Source organism: Oreochromis niloticus, linkage group LG4 (genome assembly GCF_001858045.2).
Source record: "Oreochromis niloticus isolate F11D_XX linkage group LG4, O_niloticus_UMD_NMBU, whole genome shotgun sequence".
NCBI classification, from domain to species: Eukaryota; Metazoa; Chordata; class Actinopteri; order Cichliformes; family Cichlidae; genus Oreochromis; species Oreochromis niloticus.
The window spans coordinates 18,972,328-18,995,542 of NC_031969.2; the positions used below are offsets into that span (position 1 = coordinate 18,972,328).

The 23,215-nt window shown below is 39.6% G+C and overlaps 1 protein-coding gene and 1 long non-coding RNA gene across 3 annotated transcripts; one reads left to right on the forward strand and one right to left on the reverse strand.

The window, feature by feature from the left end:
• The first annotated feature begins 770 nt into the window (after positions 1 to 770).
• cacng5b (calcium channel, voltage-dependent, gamma subunit 5b) lies at positions 771 to 22,689 on the forward strand. Its single transcript, XM_003456364.4, has 6 exons — positions 771 to 1,130; positions 10,240 to 10,495; positions 16,456 to 16,542; positions 17,254 to 17,394; positions 17,479 to 17,624; positions 19,476 to 22,689. The coding sequence occupies exons 2-6, from the start codon at positions 10,300 to 10,302 to the stop codon at positions 19,734 to 19,736; spliced, it is 831 nt and encodes a 276-aa protein (XP_003456412.1). The 5' UTR covers positions 771 to 1,130; positions 10,240 to 10,299; the 3' UTR covers positions 19,737 to 22,689.
• On the reverse strand, positions 12,094 to 16,447 carry LOC112846796 (uncharacterized). Of its 2 annotated transcripts, XR_003219969.1 has the most exons (3): positions 14,692 to 16,447; positions 13,534 to 13,817; positions 12,094 to 13,397 (listed from the first exon to the last, which is right to left on the reverse strand). It is a non-coding gene; the product is annotated as an uncharacterized LOC112846796 (long non-coding RNA). The 2 variants fall into 2 exon arrangements; XR_003219968.1 differs by lacking the exon at positions 14,692 to 16,447 and having other exon boundaries at positions 13,534 to 13,970.
• Positions 22,690 to 23,215: the final 526 nt, after the last annotated feature.

Sequence of the window (23,215 nt, forward strand, 5' to 3'; positions counted from 1 at the left end):
TAGACTTATAGACGTTGCAGTGCTCTGAAATAAAATGCCCTGTTGATGCCAGAGGTCAGAGGAGAACTGACAGACTGCTTTGAGCTGACAAGAAGCTAACAGTAACTCCGATAACCAGTTGTTAGAACCAAGGTATGCAGGAGAGCATCTCTGAACGCACAACACGTCCAAACTTGACGCAGATGGAGTACAGCAGCCGAAGACAGCAACAAGTGCCACTCATGTCAGCTAAGCACAGGAAACGGGGTGTATAATTCACATGGGCTCACCCAAACTGAACAATAGAAGATTGGAAAAATGGTGCCTGGTTTGATGAGTCTGGAGTTCAGCCTGCTTGTGAAATAATGTGGCGGATACCTTTTTATCACACTTTGGGCTCCTTGGCACCAACTGAGTATCCTTTAAACACCGCAGCCTACCTGAGTACAAATGCATCCCTTTATGACCACAGTGTACACATCCTCTGTGTAGCTAATAAAGTGGCCAGAGAGTGTATATGAATCACAGAGACCATTTTATTGCAGAACAAACGACTAGTTGTTCGAATAATGTGAGAATATAATCAGGGTAGTTTTTCCACCCCTGATTGGAGGAGTGTTTTCTTTAAGACGTGACCATAAATAAATAAAAAAAATCTAGTTTATAATATACAACGACATAAACTACTCTATCGCTTCCTGGAGCTGTCCTTGGTCCTGATAGAAACAGAGAGTGAGTTCATGTAAAGGACATCACACTGACTTAAATTCATTGATTCATCGCAGAGTTAATCAAAGCTTTGACCAGTTGGCTCATTAGCAGTGGAGTGGACTCGCTTTTATAGCAGCTCTCTCTCTCCACAACATCAACAATGCAACTCTCTCTCTCTCTCTCTGAAACCACGCAGCAGAGAGCGGGACCAGCCGTCCGTCTCAGTTTATCTCACGGACTGTGTCTGCAATGCGTTATCGCTCTCCCCAAAGATTACACAGCTTTCCGAACGAATTCGTGACCGACTCGACGGAGCAGCGCTGATTTTCCTCCGTAAGTCAGACCTTCAGCGGGCAAACTGCAGGAGTGAGGTTTTAATTCACAACTCTGGGCTCAATCTCTGCTCCGAGTGCAGGAAGAGCCAGACGGATCATAAACAGGTGCGTGTGATAAAGTCTCTCTCTCTCTTTAAATTAATCAGCAGCTTTAATCTAAAATGGTCAACTATTTTTAACCCTTTATTCCAATTACCTGCAATGATCTGTTTCATTTGAGTATTGAGTTGCAGTCTAATATTCCTACACAAGTCTATACACACAGTACTCCTTCTTAGCTCACTATGTACCCATGTCTTAGCTGTACACTGTAAAATATAACTTGTTGTTTCAACTTAAAAATATGAGGTAAAGGGCTGCCTTAAAATTTTAAGTTAAGTCAAGAAATAGAGTTTGTTCTTATAACACAACCAATTGTTATCTTAATGAAAAATTACATGTTGTCTAAACTTTCGTCTTAGTTTAGTTGACTGAGATTTGTTAGTCAGTTCAACTCCTTTAATTGTCATCTTTACTTGGGAAAACCCTTTCAGCTAAATTAAAATAATCTATTGTTTAAACTCTTGTCCTAGTTCAGTTGACTTGGGTTTTTTAGTTAATTCAAATACTTTAGTAGTTCTTTTAACTTAGGAATCTATTTTAGCTTAACTAACATAATTTGTTAGCTAAGTTGATTTAAGTGTATTAATTAACTGAGCTCCTTAAGGTAGCTGAGTGAACTTGTAAATCAGTTTCATTTTAATTATCAGAGTTGATTGACTGGATGTAAAGAAAAATGTGTATTAAACATCTTAAGTTTTGTTTTGTTTTTTAGCTTTCTAACATCCATTTCAGCAAAACTACCTGTTAGGTTTATCTTAGATCTCAGGTTTAAATATCTACATTCCTTTAAATAAATTTTCTGTTGTTTACAGAAAAAAAAATAAAAACCCACAGATTCCATTAAAGTCTATCTGATCATTTCATACAAGTATAGTACATAAGTTTGTTTTAAGAACATGACAAGACAATTACTCATGAGCGCCCAACATTCACCATTTATTGTGCCATCTTAGTCATCTGAGAAACAGAAAAATCAGTGACGTAGCTCATCAGGCTCACAATCCATCAAAACTCAAAGGCTGCTCCCTGTGAAACAATAAATTTGAACTTGGTCTTGAGCCCAGTTTGGGTGAAGATTAAATTCTGACCAATACTCTAGGAGCAGTAGTGATTCTTGTGAAGTAACAACATAAAGTCTGCATTAATGTAATGTATCAACGGGACACTTGCTATTTTAGAAAAGTTATTCTTTACATTTACAAAATTTTTAAACTTCATTGTGCTCAGTCACACCTGTTAGCATAAAACTTGAAATATTAAAATAGTACAAAACCTTTGATAAGTGACAGTAAAGATCAGTTTATAACAACTAAGACATCAAACTCTTGTATTTGTCTTCGTTTACAATTGCAACAAATTCCACAGAACCAATATCTCTGAAAATGAGTGCATGCTTCTGAAACATTTGATAAGATGGATATTTCAGAAACATCAGTTTGAGTCTGCTCAATTGCAAAACAAAGGAAAAACTACTGACTTGCATGAGATAAGCATCTGCAGAGTCCACCATTATATTGTTGTTCACATAAGTTTCTTAAACCATGAACAAATGAGTAATTGTCTAATCTGGAATGTAAAGTGTAGTCATTTAGTGACATACAAAAGTGAGAATGAGAACTTGCAAGAATAAAAAAACAAACAGTAAAATAAAAACTGTCCTTAACACTAAGGCAATTGTATGCTGTGAGCATACAATTACAGTTCTGCATGGCTTTCTGCAAGAGTCTGTTTCTTAGACCATGCACTAGTGAGATGCACTGCCTTCCACCAATGTTCATTAGGATGTTCTGAATGGCTTCAAAGATGTCCTTAAGTTCCTTTGGATAGTGTATGTTGAGGGCAAAAAGAAGGCCCATCAGCATGGAAATGGCACTTGAGACATCCCTCAGATTAGACAGGATTACTGCCGCCTCAAGGACAACCAACACATCGATGATGTCTTCTTCTTTCACCATCGCAATGCCAACTTTCATCGTCTTAGAAAACGTGTCTTCAATACCTGTCGGCTATAAAAGGGTTCAAAGACAAAAAAAAAATAAAAAAAATTACACAATTACAATTACACAATATCCCTTGTGCTTAACAATTCATGTCTTTCCAAAGAAGAGCCATACTGATGCTTTGGATGATGGTGATTGGCTTTGGGTAACACTTATTAGTTGTTAAAGTTTTTTCAGAATGAGATATGCACCCCCATGTTACAAATCCATTTCTTGCTTTAAACAAAGACCATGTTCATAAATAACTGAGCATGTCTTCAATTGCAGAATTCAAACAAAATTTTCAATTTAAATGGTAAATGGCCTGTATTTGTATAGCGCTTTACTAGTCCCCTAAGGACTCCAAAGCGCTTTACACATTCAGTCATTCACACACATGGGTGGATGACTGAATCGTGACTCAAGAGTTGACAGTTCGTCTTATAATCGGAATGTTGCCGGTTCGAGCCCCGGCTCCGACAGTTTCAGTCGTTGTGTCCTTGGGCAAGACACTTCACCTGTTGCCTACTGGTGGTGGTCAGAGGGCCCGGTAGTGCCAGTGTCCGGCAGCCTCGCCTCTGTCAGTGCGCCCCAGGGCGGCTGTGGCTACAATGTAGCTTGCCATCACCAGTGTGTGAATTTAAATCTACTTATGCTAAATATTGGCTGTGCTCTAAACCAAATCTGGCTGAGAATACATGAAATGTGCAAACTGCAGCTACACTACAGGATCAGATTATGGCTCCATAGACAATGCTTCTTTAATCAGTTTATTGATTAAAGTTTATTTTTCCCCCTATATTAACAGCATGAAAAAAGAGCATATAGACATGGCTGAACAGGTTGCATAATTGGCACTGAATATCAACATCCACCTTTACCCAGCTGCCCAATGACTCTCGGCCAGTAACCTTTAATTGCTTACCCAGTCTACACAGTCTCTTTTCCAGGGTCCAAGACATTTCACCAAAGTATTGCCCCCCACAGCTGTAGCAGCCACTGCAGCCCCTTAAATATCCTAATATCTCTGCCATTACAATATACAATGTGAGAAATCAAACGTAAAGCTGAAGTGAACAGTACAGCAGCGAAATGTCAAAGACCCTGGTGAAGACATGAATAAACACAAGACACTAATAATATCAATGCTAGCTTGCCAGTTAGTTACTCTGAAACCCAGACCAAATCCAGTGTCAAAGATCTTGTAATAATACATTTGGTGAGGAAAAAGTACACATGTTATCATGTGGCATCTATTGTTTCATAGATGCCATATGTTTCATTTAAAATCCACTGTGGTGCTGTCATTATTAAATTTACTAAAAGAAACAATGCTAACCTTCACAGTCTTGAAAGTGTCTGAGGGATCTTCCTTTAGAAAAGGAAGGTGAGGTCCTCTGTCCTCTTCCTTTGTGTAGGGCTCTGGTCAAAGAAGTCAAAAAGAAAACAAAAACACTTTTTAAACAGTGTTTATGAAGCATGTAGACAGCTCCAAATTCACAGCGTTTTGATACATAATTCCATCAATATATGATTATCATTGGAGATTTTGAATCAGGCTTATCAGGACATTCAAGTAGAATATGATATCCAACCTACCACCAATATACATAGATTCTGTAAAAGTTACCACACTAAATGTCCGGTTGTGAAATATGATGACAGACTTTACTTATCAGCTTTCTTTCAATGAGTTCATCAGTTGAACTGGATAACCTAAAACTTAAACAAAGGATTAGATTTCGCAGTTGAACACTTACATCATCACCGAAGCATCTTATGAGCCTAGTTAGCCCTCCTATGCCGCTCTTGATTTTCTACAGCTCCACGAACCTCTCCATAATGGTCAAGCACAGCAAAAAGGAACCCTTTCAGGTCAACAGATGTAAGACGGGCAAATTCTGCTTCAACCTGAGCAATAGAAGAAGAGGGGTGGAGAGTACAGGCAGAATAAAAAAAAGATTCTTTGAGACCCAAATTTAAGCAAACAGTCATCTGAGGCCCATTAGAGAAAACACAAACACACAAAAGCAAACAAACAAAAAGATGCACTTTACCTGCCGTTCAGCAAACAAGGAAGTTCACAGAACAATAAGCTCTGTCTCGAAATCTTTTAAAGTAGAATGATTGTGAAAATGACTTATGTGATGTAAAACTTTAGTAAACGTGCGATTAAAAGAACACTGAGTAAAAGGACAAGTAACAATTTCCTTATTCCTCAGATGTTTACCTTGTGAGCAATACTGTTTTAGTCCAACTGCCTCATTAAAGTTACACAACAGGCTTTTTACATTAAAGCCAGCAAGTCCATTACATACTCCCTTTTTAGATCTGAAATACTGTGCACATTCTGTGTATATGTAGTGGACAGCAATTTACCCCCAAAAAGTGCAAAGTCTGCAAGTCCACCTCATTTAAATGACAAAGACAGATGTGATCATCTAGACCTGTGAAAATAAATTAATGACAAACTTGCAGTTATGGATGTTATTACAACCACAAGAACCTAAACAGTCTGCTCCATTGCTTTTGTTAATGAATCATTTGTTGGTAGCACGTCTGAATATTTAGTTTATGCCACCTGCATGTGATCATCAATAGTGCCATATTACTTCTTAAGAAGTACCCTGACACTACAATCTTTATATCATTTGTTCTACAGAGCTATTAAGTTACAATATAATCTGTGGTGTTTCCAGTATGACAAAATGCACAAATTGTAACTTACCATTTGACTCCACTGACAAAAATAAATCCCCAGCATCAAGTTTGGCTTCACAGACCTAAAATAAGTAAAATAAAAATATATGTTATAATTATATTGTTTTCGCCATTTATTCATGTTTGCTAATTTTCTGACATATAAACAATATTAGTTTTGTTACAATACAGGGAATGCAGTTTAATTAAAAGGTAAATTATGCAAAAAAACAAAAACAAAAAACTTCTGCAGTATACCATGCCAAAAATCAGTGTCTCTGATGCCAATTATTTTATCACTACAGCTCTTTTAGTATGGAAACTCACACAATCTAGTCATACTAGTCACAAGAGTTCAAAAATAAGTTAAAATAGTGAGCTGTTGTTAAGCATCAAGCATTTCAGGGTAACAAATAACTGCACAATAGAATTAAAGCAAAAAATAAACACACTGGAGGACTATCTGATAAAAACTAATATAATGCTGGTTTGTAGACCATATTTTGTCTCAATCCTCAGTGCACTCTTGCAGCTTAGCATGCAGCAGTTAATAACAACTTAAGTGATTACATAGGGGTAAACAGATGACAACAAGCATCGGAGTCCTGCCAAAAAGTTCTTTTTGAACCCAGCCAGTTATTGGAAATATTCCCAAAATGAACTTCCACCAAAATACAACAGCCTGTGAACTTGAAAGAAATTTACAAGTACAGAGACAATATGAAATAAGCTTTATTAATTAGCTGAGTTAGCTTGCTAATATCGCAACAGTGGTTGAGTGCACAACCTTAAAGCTAGCGGCACAATACTTGTGATTTGGTCAGTGCCACATTAAACCCATAAAAAAGGCCATGTGTCAGTTTATTAGGTCAAGTTTGGTCATGACACACAAGCTGGACCTTGTCGGCTAAAGTTACATTAGCTAAAGCAAACATTTCGGTAAAAGAGAAAAACACACATCATGCCATAAATTCAAAACATGTTCCAACTTTTGTAGCTCTCTTTCCTTATAGTTATAACCAATGTTACTCACCTTGAAAGCATATTCCAAAGAAGACGATTAGAAAACGTCCAAGTAAAGTGAGCATGTCGTTAACCGCCAATTCCCCATGATGCACCTCGGTAGGAGTCACGTGAGGCAGTTTTGAATCCTGCTGTGCTCAACTTACCCACATTGTCAAGTTCACATAAGTTTCTGATTTAGCTGGACATGAGTTTTCAAGTTAGCTTTTTTTGGTGTAATTGGGACGTTTTTAACTTGTAATTCTATGTTATAACAACAACTTCAGTCATCTATCGTCAAACTGATATAGAATAATATGTTGAAATAACAAACATCTAGAATTACATTTTACAGTGTAGTACTTCATTGTGACAACGTGTTTGGGTTTTAATAGGAGTAACAATGAAACTGTGCTTATAACCTTCATGGTCAGAGTTCAATCTTGGATTAAGAAGAGACGTCTGAGGACGCTTAGTCTTGATTGTGGATGAAAGAGCTCCTTCATGTTTGATAAGTGAAGTGTGAATATTGTGCACTGACATGTTATGGAGCGATAATGCTAAAAGGAGTGTTTTTTTTCCATCCCTCTAAAGGAATTTAACCTGTGAAGTAATGACAGATTGTGATAGTCATGTAGAAAACCAGTATGTGTTTTTACATTATATTTGTACTATAATCATTTCCTTTATTGCTATTTCAGAAAGATGTAACTGCATATTTGATGAATTCCAGTGTCCACTTATTGTTTACTCATCTTTTTTGTTTGTTTGTTTGCTTTTTAAATGTGATCTATAGTGAAGCAGATTTTGCACAAATATCTTGAAATCTATTTCTACTTAAAATAATGCTGCTTGGAGGTGCACTGGTGGTCTCTGTGTTTTCAATACTGACCGTGTAATTGCAGTGTTCCCGGTTTGTGTATTGATCCTTTAATTTCTGTCAGCACGCTGCTGTCACTGAGTAATAAAATACATGATAAAATGCTTTGGATGGTACTGGATAACAGTCAGACTTGTGATATATGAATATTGGCTGCTTCAGAGTAAATGAGGTGACCTTGTTGGGGGATGATTTAGATGATATGGAGGGTGTTTTTACTGATAAAATGTGATCTCTTAAAGAGCAGCCACTGGCATTTTTAGCAGCTTAAACTCTAGTTGCTCAAGGGGCAACAAAAAGAAGTTTTTATGCTGATTAATGTGCTTGTAGAGGGAAAAAATTCCTATTTATGCAAAACTGTTTCATAAATATGCTATGAATTAGCTGCTATTTAGCCCCCTTTAATATCTGTCCTCTACTTGATCCCTCCCCCTATCACCACCCGGAGATTATTCACATGGGGTTCCCAAATGGGATGTAAATCATCACCTTGTCTCTTCAGATGATGTCTCATTATGTTATCAGTCGGCCAGATCCCAGTGCTGGCTTGCACTGTTGGATTCATGGCCGTAAAATGTCAGAAGCTGGTCTTGGATTTCAGATAAAGTGACCGTTTGTATTCATAGTAGCAGACTGCGACACATTTAATGTACCTCTGCCTGGAGGCTCAAACAGGTTTTATTGAATCACACTTCATTTTCCTTTTCGTGGGAGGTTGGATAGTTAATTCTCGTGACTGAATTAGTATTTTCTGTGACAATGAAACTTGGAGTCAAAAGTAAAAAGAAAAAGATGCTACAATGTTTTTTCCACTCTTTCCCTCTTTTGATTTCTCTCTGAAAGCATCAAGGGGCACACAACGACACACCTCAAGCACCATCACAGTTTCTGTAATGGAAACCTCTTTGTTGAAGTTTGTATTTACACGATGAATATGCAAAGATTTTAGAGGTTATGGTGGTGTTTTATGAATCTGAACATTGCTCTTTAATGGAATTCACTGAGACTGGGAAAGGTGCCAGACTGATGAAATATGAACATTAACTCATGAACCGCATACTCTTTATTTAAGGAAGCTTGTTTCTGCCATTAAAATAACTCAAAATTTTAGGCTATGAGTCCCACAATACTGACTCTCAAAATTTCAGTTTACTTCTGAGTAATTTGAAATTTCAAGATATCTAACTCAACTCAACTCAACTCCAGATTTTGTGATATTAGCCTGAAATTTTTACTCATAAACAGCAAAAATAATAAAAAATACATAGATAAACAAATAATCAGTGGCGGGGACAAGTTTTTTTTTTTTTTATATACTAATGATAAATTAGTCCTTACATAAACTACTTAATTCACTTTGGATGGCGCTTTATCCATATGTCCCAGTAACTATTAGCTCAGTTATGATTTGCAAAAATACAACCAGTCCACATCCTGGAGTGTACAGTTAGCTTAGCTTAGCACAAATATGGGGAAAAAAAGATGAATAACTAGCTTGTTTCCATCCAGATGTGAGGCATATAGTAGTCACAAAGCGCTGTTAAACAAAATAAGTAAACACTAGGAATATTCACATTGAACAATGAAAAGAAAATGAAAACACAGCTGATAGCAACACAAAAGCATGTTAAAAACAGGCTAAACTCAGACGGTAAAACAATAATACCAAATGAAACTCAACAAGTATACAGATAGCTAAACATAGCTGGCATTGTAGACTGCTTCAAAGTCCTGATGTTACAGACTGAGAGACTGTGTCCTCTCCCAGTCTTCAGTCTTATACTAGCTTCAGCTAAATGCAGCTAGCTGCAAACGAGGCAGTGAGCAGCAGTCTGTTTATCAAGAAGTTGAGATAAATAGTCTGGAACTAGCTAATTTTCATAAACAGATATATGAATTACAAAATAGTGGAAGGCAGATTTTGTTCCTTGTAGCCAGTCACAGGAGCTGATTTCCCAGTTTCTTTATGCTAAGCTAACTAGGTTCATGCTAATAATAGTATTCTCAGCCTTTAACCCTGTAACCTGAGTGTACCATGTTTGATACTAGAGTTTTTGAGACCTCTACATCATTAAAAAAAAACAAACAAACAAACACAACCCCCCCAACAAAACCCTAAATAAATTGCACAATATATTTTTAAGCAGTAGATTGCAAAAGAAAATAAAAATGCTAGTTAAAATATGACTCAAATTAACACTCATATATGCAAATTAATAATTATAATTAATGGCTACTTCTTTTTATTTGTCAGAAGGTTCAGTAAACAGAATTTTCTGGAAATTATTTCGTGGTTCAGGGTTTTTTTTAGGGGTTTTTTGTCATAATTGTGTAAATAACATTTTGAATTTTGCTAACAATAAATATAAATTCAGGTTTTATATGTCACAGGATCTTTTTTTAACTTTTGTTTGGTCGTATTTTTTTTTTAAAGGTTATAGTTTGTTTTTTTTCTTAGTGTTTTTTTATTTTATTTTAAGCATCTTTTTTGGTGGTTTCTGTTTCCAGCTTCTTTTAAAGTGCCACATCCATCTCCCCTTTTCTCCTCCAGCTTGCTGCTGGGATTATTCTGTATTTTACACCGGCTGCTGGAGCTCACCCTGCTGTGGCCATGAGTGCGTGCAGCAGGAAGGCCCTGACTTTGCTGAGCAGTGTCTTTGCAATCAGTGGCCTGGGGCTGCTGGGAGTGGCAGTGAGCACCGACTACTGGCTCTACCTGGAGGAGGGAGTCATTATGCCTCTGAACCAGAGCACTGACATCAAGACCTCGCTGCACTCTGGCCTCTGGAGAGTCTGCTTTCTGGCTGGTTAGTGACTAGATTTTAAAAATTAAGGAAATATGTGGGTACGGCTATCTCTGTGCTCCTGAAATTTGTCAGTTAGTCATGGATGAATCAAAAGTGTAGAACAGATAACGCCACTGGATTTTACACTCTCACATTCAAGATCTTCATCATCTCTACAGTAAATGTGGCGACAGCAGCAAGCTGTCACAGTGATGTATCATCATATAAACCAACAGTATTGATATTCACACACATTCACAATTACTTCATCACTGTGTGTGTGAGTGGAAAAGAGAGCTTGTGAGTAAGTGTCGAGTACAAGTAAAAGTGAGAAAAAGAGCAATGAGGAGACAGAGGATGAGTCCTCGTGTCTGCGTGACGTTGTCCTGCACAACGTCATGCCTGTGTAGCATTTTAGAGCATTATCAAGCTAAAAAAGGCCAATAGGGAATACCACTGCAGTGAAGTAGTGGATATGTTCTACTCATACGTGACTATCAAGGTCAGAGCTGCAGTGTACTGTGTGTTCTGCACTGTGATCAATTTTCAGCAGGTTATGCTACTGTTGCTCCTCTTTGGGAATCAGAACATGCAAAAAGTGACAACTTTGGACAAAGTCACTCCAATCTTGACACTAGTGAAGATTTGAATCTTGTTATAGTGACAGCTGTAACAAGATAACAAGATAGCCATGTTGTTCAAAAACATCAGATAATCTTTTGTACCATCAGCTGTAGCTGTCCAACCTTCTCATGTCCGCTTTTGGGCCCTCTCCATGTTAGTAACACTGCTTTTACTCTTCGTGACAGACATGTGAAATTATAGAGCAGGGTTACATAATGTGTAAAAGTACCCTAACCTCTGCTGATGCAGTACCTACAGTGTTCCAGGCCTCCTCTGGCAATACAGTTTTTCCTCAAATGCTAAAACACATTTCACAAACATTCCCACCATGTTCCCCAATGTCTAAACACAACACCCTTTTCTAAAGCTACATAAACACAACCACACCTTCCCACTGCAAAACTCAAACTTTCACACCAAAAGAGCAGCTCGAAGCTTTCAAAAATGTAAACACCATACACATCATTACACACTACAGCAAAACAATTGAAAACACAATGCTCAATTTGTGAGAAGGTTCTTTGTTTCATAACTGCCAATGCATATTTTTCGAAACTATACAGTAACGGATCGTCGTCTCTGCAGAGGATTAGGCATTTAGATTCGTGAGTTTCATATGAAGAGTATAAATCTATAGAAAATCCTGCATGTACGTACACTACTGTAACACAACTCAATGCAAAATCAGAATCTATTGCACACAACAGTACTCTTGAAAACATGATCAGGGTGTGAAGTTTTTTTATTTACTTTATTCACACCACAATCACTGTGCGGCATCATGTCGCTGAGCTGCATCAGGCCACATCACCTCATCCACATCGCAGGCTATATTGTCTCTCGCCAGGCACCGCGGGAAAAACGCCCTGGAATGGCGAATCCATCCTTGGAAGGCCTCCGCTGGGATGTCAACACAGGCCAGTGTTATGTGAAGGCTGTGTGCACGCAGGAGTGGTAGTAGGAGGACCCAATGTGCAGACACTCGGAGGCGGAAAGTAACTCAAACTCAGATTTATTGCTAAACTCAAAAGGTAAAAAAACTTGCAAATAAACTTACTCAGACAGAACACACAGCAAGAAGAGGATAGATCGCAACACGGACACAGAGAAACACAGGGCTTAAATACACAGAGGGAGCAATCAGGGAATGAGTAACAGGAGGGAAACACAGCTGGGGCAAATCAGGCCTAACGAAACAGGGGAAGCAAAACCAGATACATTAACATAAGACACGGACCTTCAAAATAAAACAGGAAACAACACAGACTGAACTAAAGACAGACTCACACGCAGGCACTGCAACAGAGGGAACCAAGACGTAAACCATAAGACAGAACACAGACCAAGAAACCAAAGACTAGAAATGATAAATAATATAATAAACTCAAACCTCTGGGTCAACGACCCAGGCATCCTAACAGCCAGCTCCATTGCCCTTAGGAGGTTCTCTCTTGTGTATGGTTGTCTGTCATAAACCTTCCATCTCCACGATGAGAAGAACTCCTCTATAGGGTTCAGGAAAGGGGAGTAGGGTGGCAGACAGACGTTTAAAAAGTGGTCACTGTTGGTGGTGAACCACTCTCTGATTTGGTTTGTTCTGTGGAAGCGGACATTGTCCCAAATGATCACATAAATGTCATGTGCGGGCCCAGGATGGTGTTGTTGGCGGTCCAGGAGGATGTCTTTTAGCTCCTCTAGGAAGGTGAGGAGACGTTGGGTGTTGTAAGACCGAAGGACAGCATGCCGGTGGACAAGCCCCGCCGAACCCATGGCCGCACAAAGAGTAATATTACCCCCCCATTGGCCAGAGCCATCCTGAAAATTTCCTACCGGGACCGAATAACAAATGAGGAGGTCCTACGAAGAGCAGGCACCCGCCCATTAGTTGTTGCAGAAAGGCGCTTCCGTTTTGCGGGCCATATTTTACGCCTACCCCCTCATCGCCCAGCTAAGATTGCCATGACATGGTGTCCACGCACTGGCAAGCGAAAGCAAGGCTGACCAAAGACCACATGGCGTCGAACATTCATGGACGATCTGAGAACTGTCGACATTGCCTGGGACGAAGCTGAAGCAGTCGCTGCTGACCGACATCGATGGAGATCACTAGCTGCCCGATGCGCCGCTCGGCGTAGGAGGAACTAAGTGCTAAGTAAGTAAGTTGGCCAGGGACCTCAGTGATGGCTCTTTGGCCAATGATGTTACGGCCTCTTTGCCTTCGTTTCTGCAGGTTGAAGCCGGCCTCATCCAGGAAGAAGTACTCATGAGGTCTGGCCATCGCGTCCAACTGTAATATCCTCTGTGAAAATGTGAAAGTGCACAGGTGTTCAGAACAACAGTCAATCAGGTAGCACAGTATTGTTCAGAAGTAATGTAGGCCACTGAGCAACACAGTATGTCCACTAACTGTACTGTGAACATGGATGTATACTTACTTGCACATACTCGTAACGTAGGTCTTTGTGTCGCACAGAGTTGCGCTCAAAGGGAACCCTTATAGACCTGTTTCATCCGCGTCTTTTGGCGCCGGAGAACTCGGTCTATTGTGGCCAAGCTGACATCGTCAACGCTCTCAAAGTTGACATTATCGGCAATGACTTTGTCTCTGATCTCCTGGAGTCTGATGAGGTTGTTCCCACGAACCATATCCACAATGAGGGTTTCTTGTGCCGCTGTAAATATGGCAACCCTCCCACCTCTATGTGGCATTCTTTCAACTCTAAAGAAAGAAACACGTGTTGTCAATTGACATGTGTTACAATACAGTCACAACTAGGGATGGGTATCGTTTAGAAGATACCTCAAACAAGAAGACAGCCGCATGTAACTACGACGGTGTTTGCTATTTCACCTTACATGCATTAATGTAATAATGTGGTTAGCGTACTCAACGTAAATTACACACGAACAACATGAAGCTACTCACGCAGAGAAGAACGGCTGCTGCTGCCATCATCATCCTCATCATTTCTGCTACGCTGACAGGGCTAGGGGCCAGGACTCTCCTCTTCGGGTTTTTGGGGGATGTTGCTAACTCCGGGTCCGATAACAGGCACCACACCCACAGTAGATGTGCACGGTGTGAGGTCTCGCAGCAAGCTATCAAACACGGTGCATTTCTTGGCTTTAAAAAAACCCGCTATGCGTCGCCAGGTGTTTCATCGGATTTGAGGTGTTACCTCCTTTGACAGTATCACAGTATCAGCTTAAAGCACTTGTTGCAGGCTGCTGAGTTTGCATCTTTTGCTGCGAAGTACAGCCAGACTTTTGTCCGCTTTGCCTTGGGCATTTTCAATCTGTAGCTCTGCTCTAAAAGAACGTACATACCTGGACCCGCCTACTATCCTCGGAAACGTAAAATGATTGGCTAGAATCGAAAGTGCATCACAGCTCAGGAAAAAAAAGCACCGAAATAAAGCACTGAAATGTGCGCTGCTTTTCGGTCTGGTTACTGCCGTTTATGTCAGAACCGGTGCCATCATGGCACCAGACACCGGTACCCATCCCTAGTCACAACTGATTTGAAACCAATAGACTACTTTCACAGGTTTGTAAAACTGTATTGTGACAGAGAAAGCAATAGAGTACAATACCTGTTGTGTTGTCTGAATGCCCTGATAATGGTGGCCACGGTGAACCTACTCAGGTTTGGACGGACTCTTAGTCCTGCTTCAGCCATTGTCATGCCATGGACAATGACATGGTCAATGACTGTTGCTCGCATCTCGTCCGTAATGATGGTGCGAGGTTGTTTTGCTCTCCCTCCTGGACCTTCTCTCCCATGTTGGCCTCCTCCTCTTCCTCGTTGACCTGCTCCTCTTCCTCCTCTCATTTGAACTCCTCTTCCTCGTTGGCCTGCTCCTCTTCTTCCAGGGCCAGCTCTTCTCCATCCTCTGCATCGAATTCCTCTTCCCCTGACTCTGCCTTCATCCATTGTGTTTGTTTGGAATCTTCAGCAAACTGTGCACTCTGAACTTGCTTTTATACATGTGGTCACAGCATTAGCAACAAGTGTCTTCAATTTTGAGTCGTTGTGTGTAATGAATGACGCCAGGTGTGTTCATTGTGTTCAAATATTGCTGACTGTGGCAAGCATGTTGCATCACATGAGCTTTCATTTGAGAATATGAGCAGAGTTCTTTTGCAACTTGTGTTTTAGCAAGGCAAAATGTGGTTAGATTTATGACAACGGAGGATTGTGTTCTGTGAATTGTGTCTTCATGTGACATGTGTTTATGATATTGGTAAATGATGGCTAGATTTAGTAAATGTGTTTAGACAACTGGTCATTTGGTTTAGAGGTTTGACGTTTGTGTTTTAGCATTTGAGAAAAACTGTAACATCAGCACAAAAGCTGTGCGCCAGGAGCTTCACGGCATGGCTTTCCATGGCTGAGCAGCTTCTGTATTTGGGATGGCTCAGTACTTTTGTCCATATATTTTGTCTAGAATCATCCGGACTAGTTTGTGTTGCTCACAGTATTTTGTAAATGTCCGTATTATCCTAAGTGAGTCCCAAGACTCCACAGTGAGAAGGTCTAAGTGAGTACAGCGGAAAATAAGTAGCACAAGAAGGGAAAACAACACATTCCCAGATACTGACACTCGGTCAACACAGGAACAACCAGAGGAACTAGTCCCTGTCTCAAAACTGCCTTTGGTTACAATGGATAAGTGTCCCACGACCAAGCTTCGACTCTATTATTTTAAAGCTTGTAATCAAGGGTGACATAATTTTCATTTAAATGGTCACATTCACATAAAGAAAGCATGCACAGAATCACCAAACAAATCTGCTCAAAAACAAGCAAACAAACAAACAAAAAATATTTCGCAAGTTTGACAACTTTGCCCCAAAATATGTTTTAAAAAGGTTTTTTCCGCTTGTGAGGTAAACTTCTACTACACAACATTATAAGTTCATTTACAGCTAATTTATGAATTATCTCATCATCCAAGAGCAGTTGAGCAAACGTCGTTCAGCAAAAATAATGAGTAGATATCCCTGCCACCACATCTAAAACTGTTGTGAGCCTGTGCTGTAGTATGTGTCATATGATTGTCACTAAGTCAGTTATATGGGGCAGGAATTCTCCCACAGATTTCTATTTAGGACTCTTTGGGTGCCATGTGTCTCTTAAAATGCCTCTGCCCACATGCCGACCTCTTCTCTGCCTGTTTCAGCCTTTTGCATCTGTTCTCACTGATTGCAAAACCTTTTTTAAGTTTCACTTGAATTCTAGTCATTTAAATAACTGACTTTCAATCCTCAAAGAGTTCTGCAGATCTGTTTGTCCGATGTTTGTGACAGTGAATTCGAATGAGTCTCACCCTCACTTCTGTCTCGTTCCTTTGCAGGTGATGAGTCAGGTCGCTGCTTCACCATCGAGTACATCATGCCAATGAATGTCCAGCTGACGTCAGAGTCCACAGTGAACGTGCTCAGTAAGTACCAGCAGGAGACACCGCCTCCAGCTGCAGCTTTAGGCAAAAAAAAGTAATCACAACTAGCACTTGTTCATATTAAAGGCTGGGGGCATTTTTCAGTCTGAGAACTTGTTTTCCAATAAGCTCGTGTTCAGAAGTCTGAATGCAGTGAGACCACATACGTCTGACTCATCTGAACCCTCTGCCTGCTCCTCCCTGGAATACTTATTGCCTCTTCACAGACAGTCCTTCGGTAAAACTCAATGTCAAAACTTAACTGAAGGATAAATCACTCCAGTTAGTCGATATAATGAGCTCCAGCGCTCCATTTGGGGGAAATTTTGTGAGAGGAGCAGACGATGATCATCGGCCTACATTTTATTTTATTTTATTATAATTTTTTTATTTCAAGACTCATTGTTCCCCATCCTCTTTCTTCTGTGGTTCTCTAGTTTGAATGTTAAACTATTTCCTATCAAAGACGACAAATTAATAAACGGCTGTATAATTAAAATAGATCAAAACAGGCCCTAATTTCCATTATTAAGATAATCTAAATGTAATTTCTTCCAGTTTCCACATTAAAAGACTCTTATTCTATTATTTTTTTCTTATTTATAAGTATTTAGTATTTTTTTCATATCTCTGCTCCTGTGGCTCGATCATTTGTTCAGTGTTTTTGGGGCTAAACAGCAGGTTCCTTCATCTGCTCTTTATCCTCCTCTTCAGAGATGATCCGCTCAGCCACTCCGTTCCCTCTGGTCAGCCTCTTCTTCATGTTCATCGGTTTTGTCCTCAACAACATCGGCCACGTCCGCCCTCACCGCACCATCCTGGCATTTGTCTCTGGAATCTTCTTTATCCTCTCAGGTAAGGCAACTCCTCCTTTCTCTGGATCATCTCCTGTCGCGTCTCCCTTTTACTTGTTTAACATCCGGTTTCTCCGTCTCTCAGGTCTGGCTCTGGTGGTGGGTCTGGTGCTGTACATTTCCAGTATAAATGATGAAATGCTGAACAGGACGAAGAGCAGTGAGGCCTATTTTTCCTATAAGTACGGCTGGTCCTTTGCCTTTGCTGCCCTCTCCTTCCTGCTCACTGAGGTGAGAAGCTGAACATAAAAAAAGAAATGACTTTTACTGCTGTTTGGCACGGCTGTGGATGCAGCATCCGTCAGTTCACACGCTAAAAAACATTCAAAGATAAAACATGTTTATGTGTTCACATGAATAAATCTAGATAACATAAGCTGAATTGATTACCTGCTCAGGAGGAAGCATTATTCTCATTGCCGCTGTGCACTTGTTGGCATGTGTGGTAGTAACAGGAAGGTAAATAGGAAGGATTTTATTTTGAAATCTCCTCCTTAAAATGACTGTGCTCATAGTATTGAGTGTTTACTGCCCTCCAGGGTTCACACTGAGGAAATACAGGATTAGCTCAGGTAAACAGTTATTATGATATTATTATTAACATGCATAAATCCTGATGTTTACAGTATTCATATACTAGTTATTCTAATATACTATTGAATTGATAAAAAATTAAACTTTCAGTTATCCTGTATTCATTACTTATGTTTTTGCGTTTGCGTGTCATTCTGTCTGTAAACACAATGGCTCCAAAGTTTTTAATGAATTCGTAGAGATGTAGATTGACTGATTTATTGGTCGGAAATTGACAAAAAGCCTTGTAACTTAAGTGTGGAATATGTTGTCAACATATAAAAAGATTTAAAACATCATGTTACATTTGACCTCTGACCTCTCCTTCAAAGTCAATCAATTGATCTGAAGGTCAAAGTAATGAAAATGCTTTATAGAGCTAATTAAGGAGACAACAGTTTTTCAGACTGATGACAACATGTTAGCATTTTTGAGTACAGTTGATTGTAGTTATGTACATTACATTAATGTGTTACAAACGTTTAAATACGTTCAACAATTCAACAATTTGAATACATGAACAATTTTATAATTGTTGGGGGGTTTTTTTGTTTTTTTGTATTTAAGAAAAACAATACTCAAAATTGTGTCGAGTATATTGAAATAGGTTTCAGCAGGGAAAATAACAGTTTCTTAAACTATGTTTAAGAAGAACAAAGAAAACAAAATGAATATATACAAAATACAATAGTATTCCCTTCAAAGTAAAAGCTGCCCAGAGATGAGCTGCCTTGTTGGAGGTTTGGTTTCACTCTCGTTTTTGTTTGTTTGTTTAGTTTCTTTTTCATGTTTATAGCTCATGAGCTCATCAGAGGTGAATCACAAATTATTAGAATATTTAATTTCCAGTTTGAGTGAATTTCTGTTCAAACAGTGTAAATATCATCTGATGATCAGCACCCTCACCAAGGTCACTGGTGAAAGGGCTGGCTGTTTGCAGAGAGCTGTATAGAAGCGTGGTAATGCAAAGTCAACTGATTTCTGATTCTGATTGAGTCAGAAATGATTTGGGGTGTCTTGTCATCTGCTGGTCCGAAGTCCGAAGTGAATGCAGCCTTCTATCAGGACGTTTTACGGCGCTTCATGCTTCCATCTCCTGACAAGCTTTCAGGAGATGCCGATTTCCTTTTCCACCTGCTCACAGTGCCAAAACTACTACCAAATGATTTGCTGTTTGATTTGCTATTACTGCGCTTGATTGGCCAGCCAGCTCACCTGACCTGAACCCCACAGAGAATACTTCAAGAGGAAGATGAGAAATACCTGACCCCAAAATACAGAGGAGCTGAGACCTGCTATCAAAGCAACCTGGGCTCCAATAACACCTTAGCAGTTCCACGATGCACTGATGCAGTAATTCATGGTCCCAACCAAGTACTGAGTGTATAAATGGACATACTTCTCTATTTCTTCTAATAATTTCAGATTCTTAACTACTGAATGTCATAAGCTATAAGCCATAATGATCATATTGTTATTTATGAAGAAACTGACTCTTCCTCACTGCAGAGCGCCGGCGTCATGTCGGTCTACCTGTTCATGAAGCGCTACGCAGCAGAGGAGCTGTACCAGCCCCGTCATCCCAGCTTCTACCGTCCTCGCCTCAGCAACTGCTCCGACCACTCTGGTCAGTTCCTCCACCCGGAGGCCTGGTCACGCGGACGGAGCCCCTCGGACATCTCGAGTGAAGCTTCCCTTCAGATGAGTACCAGCTACCCTGCTCTCCTGAAATGTCCTGACTATGATCAGGTGTCCTCTTCGCCCTGCTGAGGGGCAGTTAGTAACCTACCAGTTACTAAAGAGTCACTGAGGCATTGACAAAAGGCCAGAGTTTAAGATACAAGGTTGATATTTAACTGTGAGTTTGCACCATTACGACCGTGGTCAAGGGATTTGGATACCAGTCATTTTCAGCAAGTTGTTGTTTGTTTTTCTTTTTTTTATCAGGTCAGGAAAGATTTTGGGGAGTTTGTTGTTGTAGCCGACACGACTGCAAAATTTGCAGATTTTAGAAGAAACAATACATGGTCATTGTGCCACTGCTTCTGCAAAGATCTCAAAAACATTTAAATAATTTTTTATTTTCATGTTCAGAAGGTCAAGTATGGATTACTTTGAACTGTATGTTTACTGTACCTGTGCTTTTTACTTTCCAGTGCCTCACAGCTGTTTCTTTGCTTCCTTTTGTGATTTAAATGAGTGTGTCATGTTTTAGGACCTTCTTGTGCAGGATTTTTAACTGTGCTAGTATAGATCATATCAGTGCAATAACAATAATATCAGAAGGCACAATAATATCTGTGTTTGATGTTTCATTGGATGTGCAGTTTCAAAAGCACACATTTTGCTCAGAACTTGCTCATGATCACAATCAGCAATACGTCTGCAATCAGAGCCAAATGTAAAAAAAGAGTAGAATGTAAAATGTGTCTGGTCTTTTGCAGTTTGTATTTCTACAGAGTTTCATTTACCTCACATTTGTGTTAAACTATGAGCATGTTATTGGTTACTGTTTGCTTCAAAAAACACTTGGCTGCCTTTATTGTCTCATCAAAAACAAGCCAGTAAAACTACCTACCCACCTACTACATGTGAGGCTCCGTCTCACAAAACCCTACAGACAAAGGCTGTTGTGCAGTTGAAGGGCAGTTCATTCAGATGTGGTTCTAAATCTAACATGAAGTCATAGATACTTGTTTTATAATCACTGGTTTTTGTTTATATTTTTTACATATATATATATAATATGTCCAGATTACATGAATTCATGATGTTGTTCCTGGTGGAGCTGCTAAGAGATCTTTGTTAAAAGGGTGTTGCATCTGTAAAATAAATGTCTGCCATCCAGCTTTTTTTTTTAAGCACTTCACGTTTTACAGACTGCTGTGATTCCATATTTATCCACTGGGAGGCAGTGTTTGTCCTTTTGTTTCCTCAGCTCATTTTTAACAGTGTGCAAATCTGCAAAAACAAAACCTGAAGTAACCTTTGTTATTTACGCACACTTAAAATCTGAAATACAAACACTGACTACCTAAGCTTACGCAGTGAGTCAGTCTTTGTCATTTACAGTACTGTGCAAAAGTCTTGAGCCACCCCTGAATTCTTTAAAAATAATTTGCTTCTAAGCCTTCTGAACGTCTTTCAGCATTTTCTTTGGACGTCGGCTGCTTTTTCACTCATTGTCAGTTCATTTCCTGATCGTTTTCTGATGATTTATTTTTGTTAAGTCACTTAACACTGACCGAAAAAGGCACCAAACTCAACGGATGAACACTTGAGTTAGGTGGGCTGTATTACTAACAGCCTTTAATAAAAACACACCCTTTTCCTATTTCTCTAGTCAATGCAGTTATGCACCAACAAGGTGACTCCCAAAACGACTGAGAGGAGGGCATATTTCAGCATGGTGGGATTTCAAATCTACCTACAGCAGATTAACAGTATCTGAAAGGCATGTTCTATGAAATAGGAAATCAAAATTGGTCCCAGTGGATGGATGACTGTCAAACAGGTTTTTTCCCCGAGGTACGAAATTAGAGTAACATTATTGAAGCAGTGTGGGATCATCTTGATGTAGGACAAAACAAAGAAGAGCTTTGAATGTCCTTCAAGAAGCCTGGAGAACTATTCCTGAAGACTACTTATAGAAATGACAAGAAAGTTTGCGTAACAGACTTCAGGTTGGTTAGAAAATAAAGGTGGTCGTACCAAATATTGACTTTAGGCTTGTTAGAATTGTACACACTCTGTTTTTGCCTTTTAGACTGTATTTTCACGTGTGATGGTGCATGTTTCAATAAATCGCTGCACCTATGTCACATTTTCCCTGCAAAATATAGAGAAATAAGCGGCAGCTCAAGCCTGCTGCACAGTACTGTAACTGTGATGTCTCGCTCTGCTTTTCTAATAAACTGTGTTAAACCAAGTGTGTCCATCATTATGCTACCTCCTAAATACAAGTTATAGCCACAGTTTTCCAAACCTGTCTTATAGTACAAAAGCACAATAACAACAATATAGCATTAACTATTTTTGACTGTCCGATTACTTTTGAGCCTGTGAAAGTAGGGAACTGTGTATAAAATGGACTGTAATTCCCAAACAGTTAATGCTGCACAAACACACAGTATTGCTTATGTGATTTAAGTATCACAGACATTTTCAGCATTAGCTCTCATTTCCATTAAGTCATTTTTAGTATAATAACATTATGCTGCCATGCTTTTGAACTGGACTGTTTGTTTTGCACATTAACACAATTTGCACACACAGTTTTCCCTCCTTAAAACATACCCACATACAAAGTTGTCATTGTTACAGGCGCTGGAAGTACACAGGTGGGTCAAATTTGATTATGAGAGCTCCAAAATGTGGGAATAAAAGGCATCGACTTAAATGATGAGATGTGCTGTTACATAAGGAGAGCATCAACCCAGCAGCAGGACCAGCATCTGCTCTGCCAGAGTCCTGTAAGATTATCTCCAGTGGGCTACTGAGGGGCATCTTTCTGACCAAACTATCAGAATCAGACTCCATGAGGGTGGCATGGGGGCCTGCTATACTTCAGTGCGACTTGTGCTCGCAGCCGAGCACCATGCAGCTTGACAGCCAGCACACCAGAACAGACACATCTGCCACTGATGGTCCACTCGCTTCATAGACTCAGTGGCAAGAGTGTGCAGGCATTTCCTTGATGAAGGAGGTACTAATGCCTCAGGAACCTCTGGGATTATATGTATCAGGGTATCCAAGGCGACCAACTAGAGCTAAAGCTCATCAATGCTCTCATCCAGGTCTGGGAGGACGAACATGTTCAAACCTTGTCTAATGCTACCAGTTGTGACAAGAACACTAGCAAAAAGCAAAATTGGAAACTAATCAGTCAGGAGGGATAAGGAGAGAGTAATGACCTGTGACCACCACCTCTGAAACCTTTCCCTTGATCTGAACACATCTGTATCCCAGAAGTTTATCTGGCTTCATCTTACTGTGCTGACTAAATGTTCCCTTATTTTATTTATTTGTCTGATGAATCTACTAAAGCTGTTATTATTTAATAGGGACGTTTTCCTCGGATTTATTTTTATATGCAGTGAGCCACTTATATTCACATCATTGACATAAATGGTGTGTACAAAATAACAGAAACCCAGTGAGCACTGTAATAATCATAAACACTGAATCTACTGCAAGAAAGCTGTCGTTTTAGTGAAATGTATCTAAAAACGTACATCTCTGCACATAAT

Coding starts and splice junctions, on each gene's coding strand:
- cacng5b (XM_003456364.4), top strand. CDS start 10,300: ATGAGTGCGTGCAGCAGGAAGGCCCTGACTTTGCTGAGCAGTGTCTTT. Junction 10,496..16,455: donor GAGAGTCTGCTTTCTGGCTG/GTTAGTGACTAG, acceptor GTTCCTTTGCAG/GTGATGAGTCAGGTCGCTGC. Junction 17,395..17,478: donor AATCTTCTTTATCCTCTCAG/GTAAGGCAACTC, acceptor TCCGTCTCTCAG/GTCTGGCTCTGGTGGTGGGT.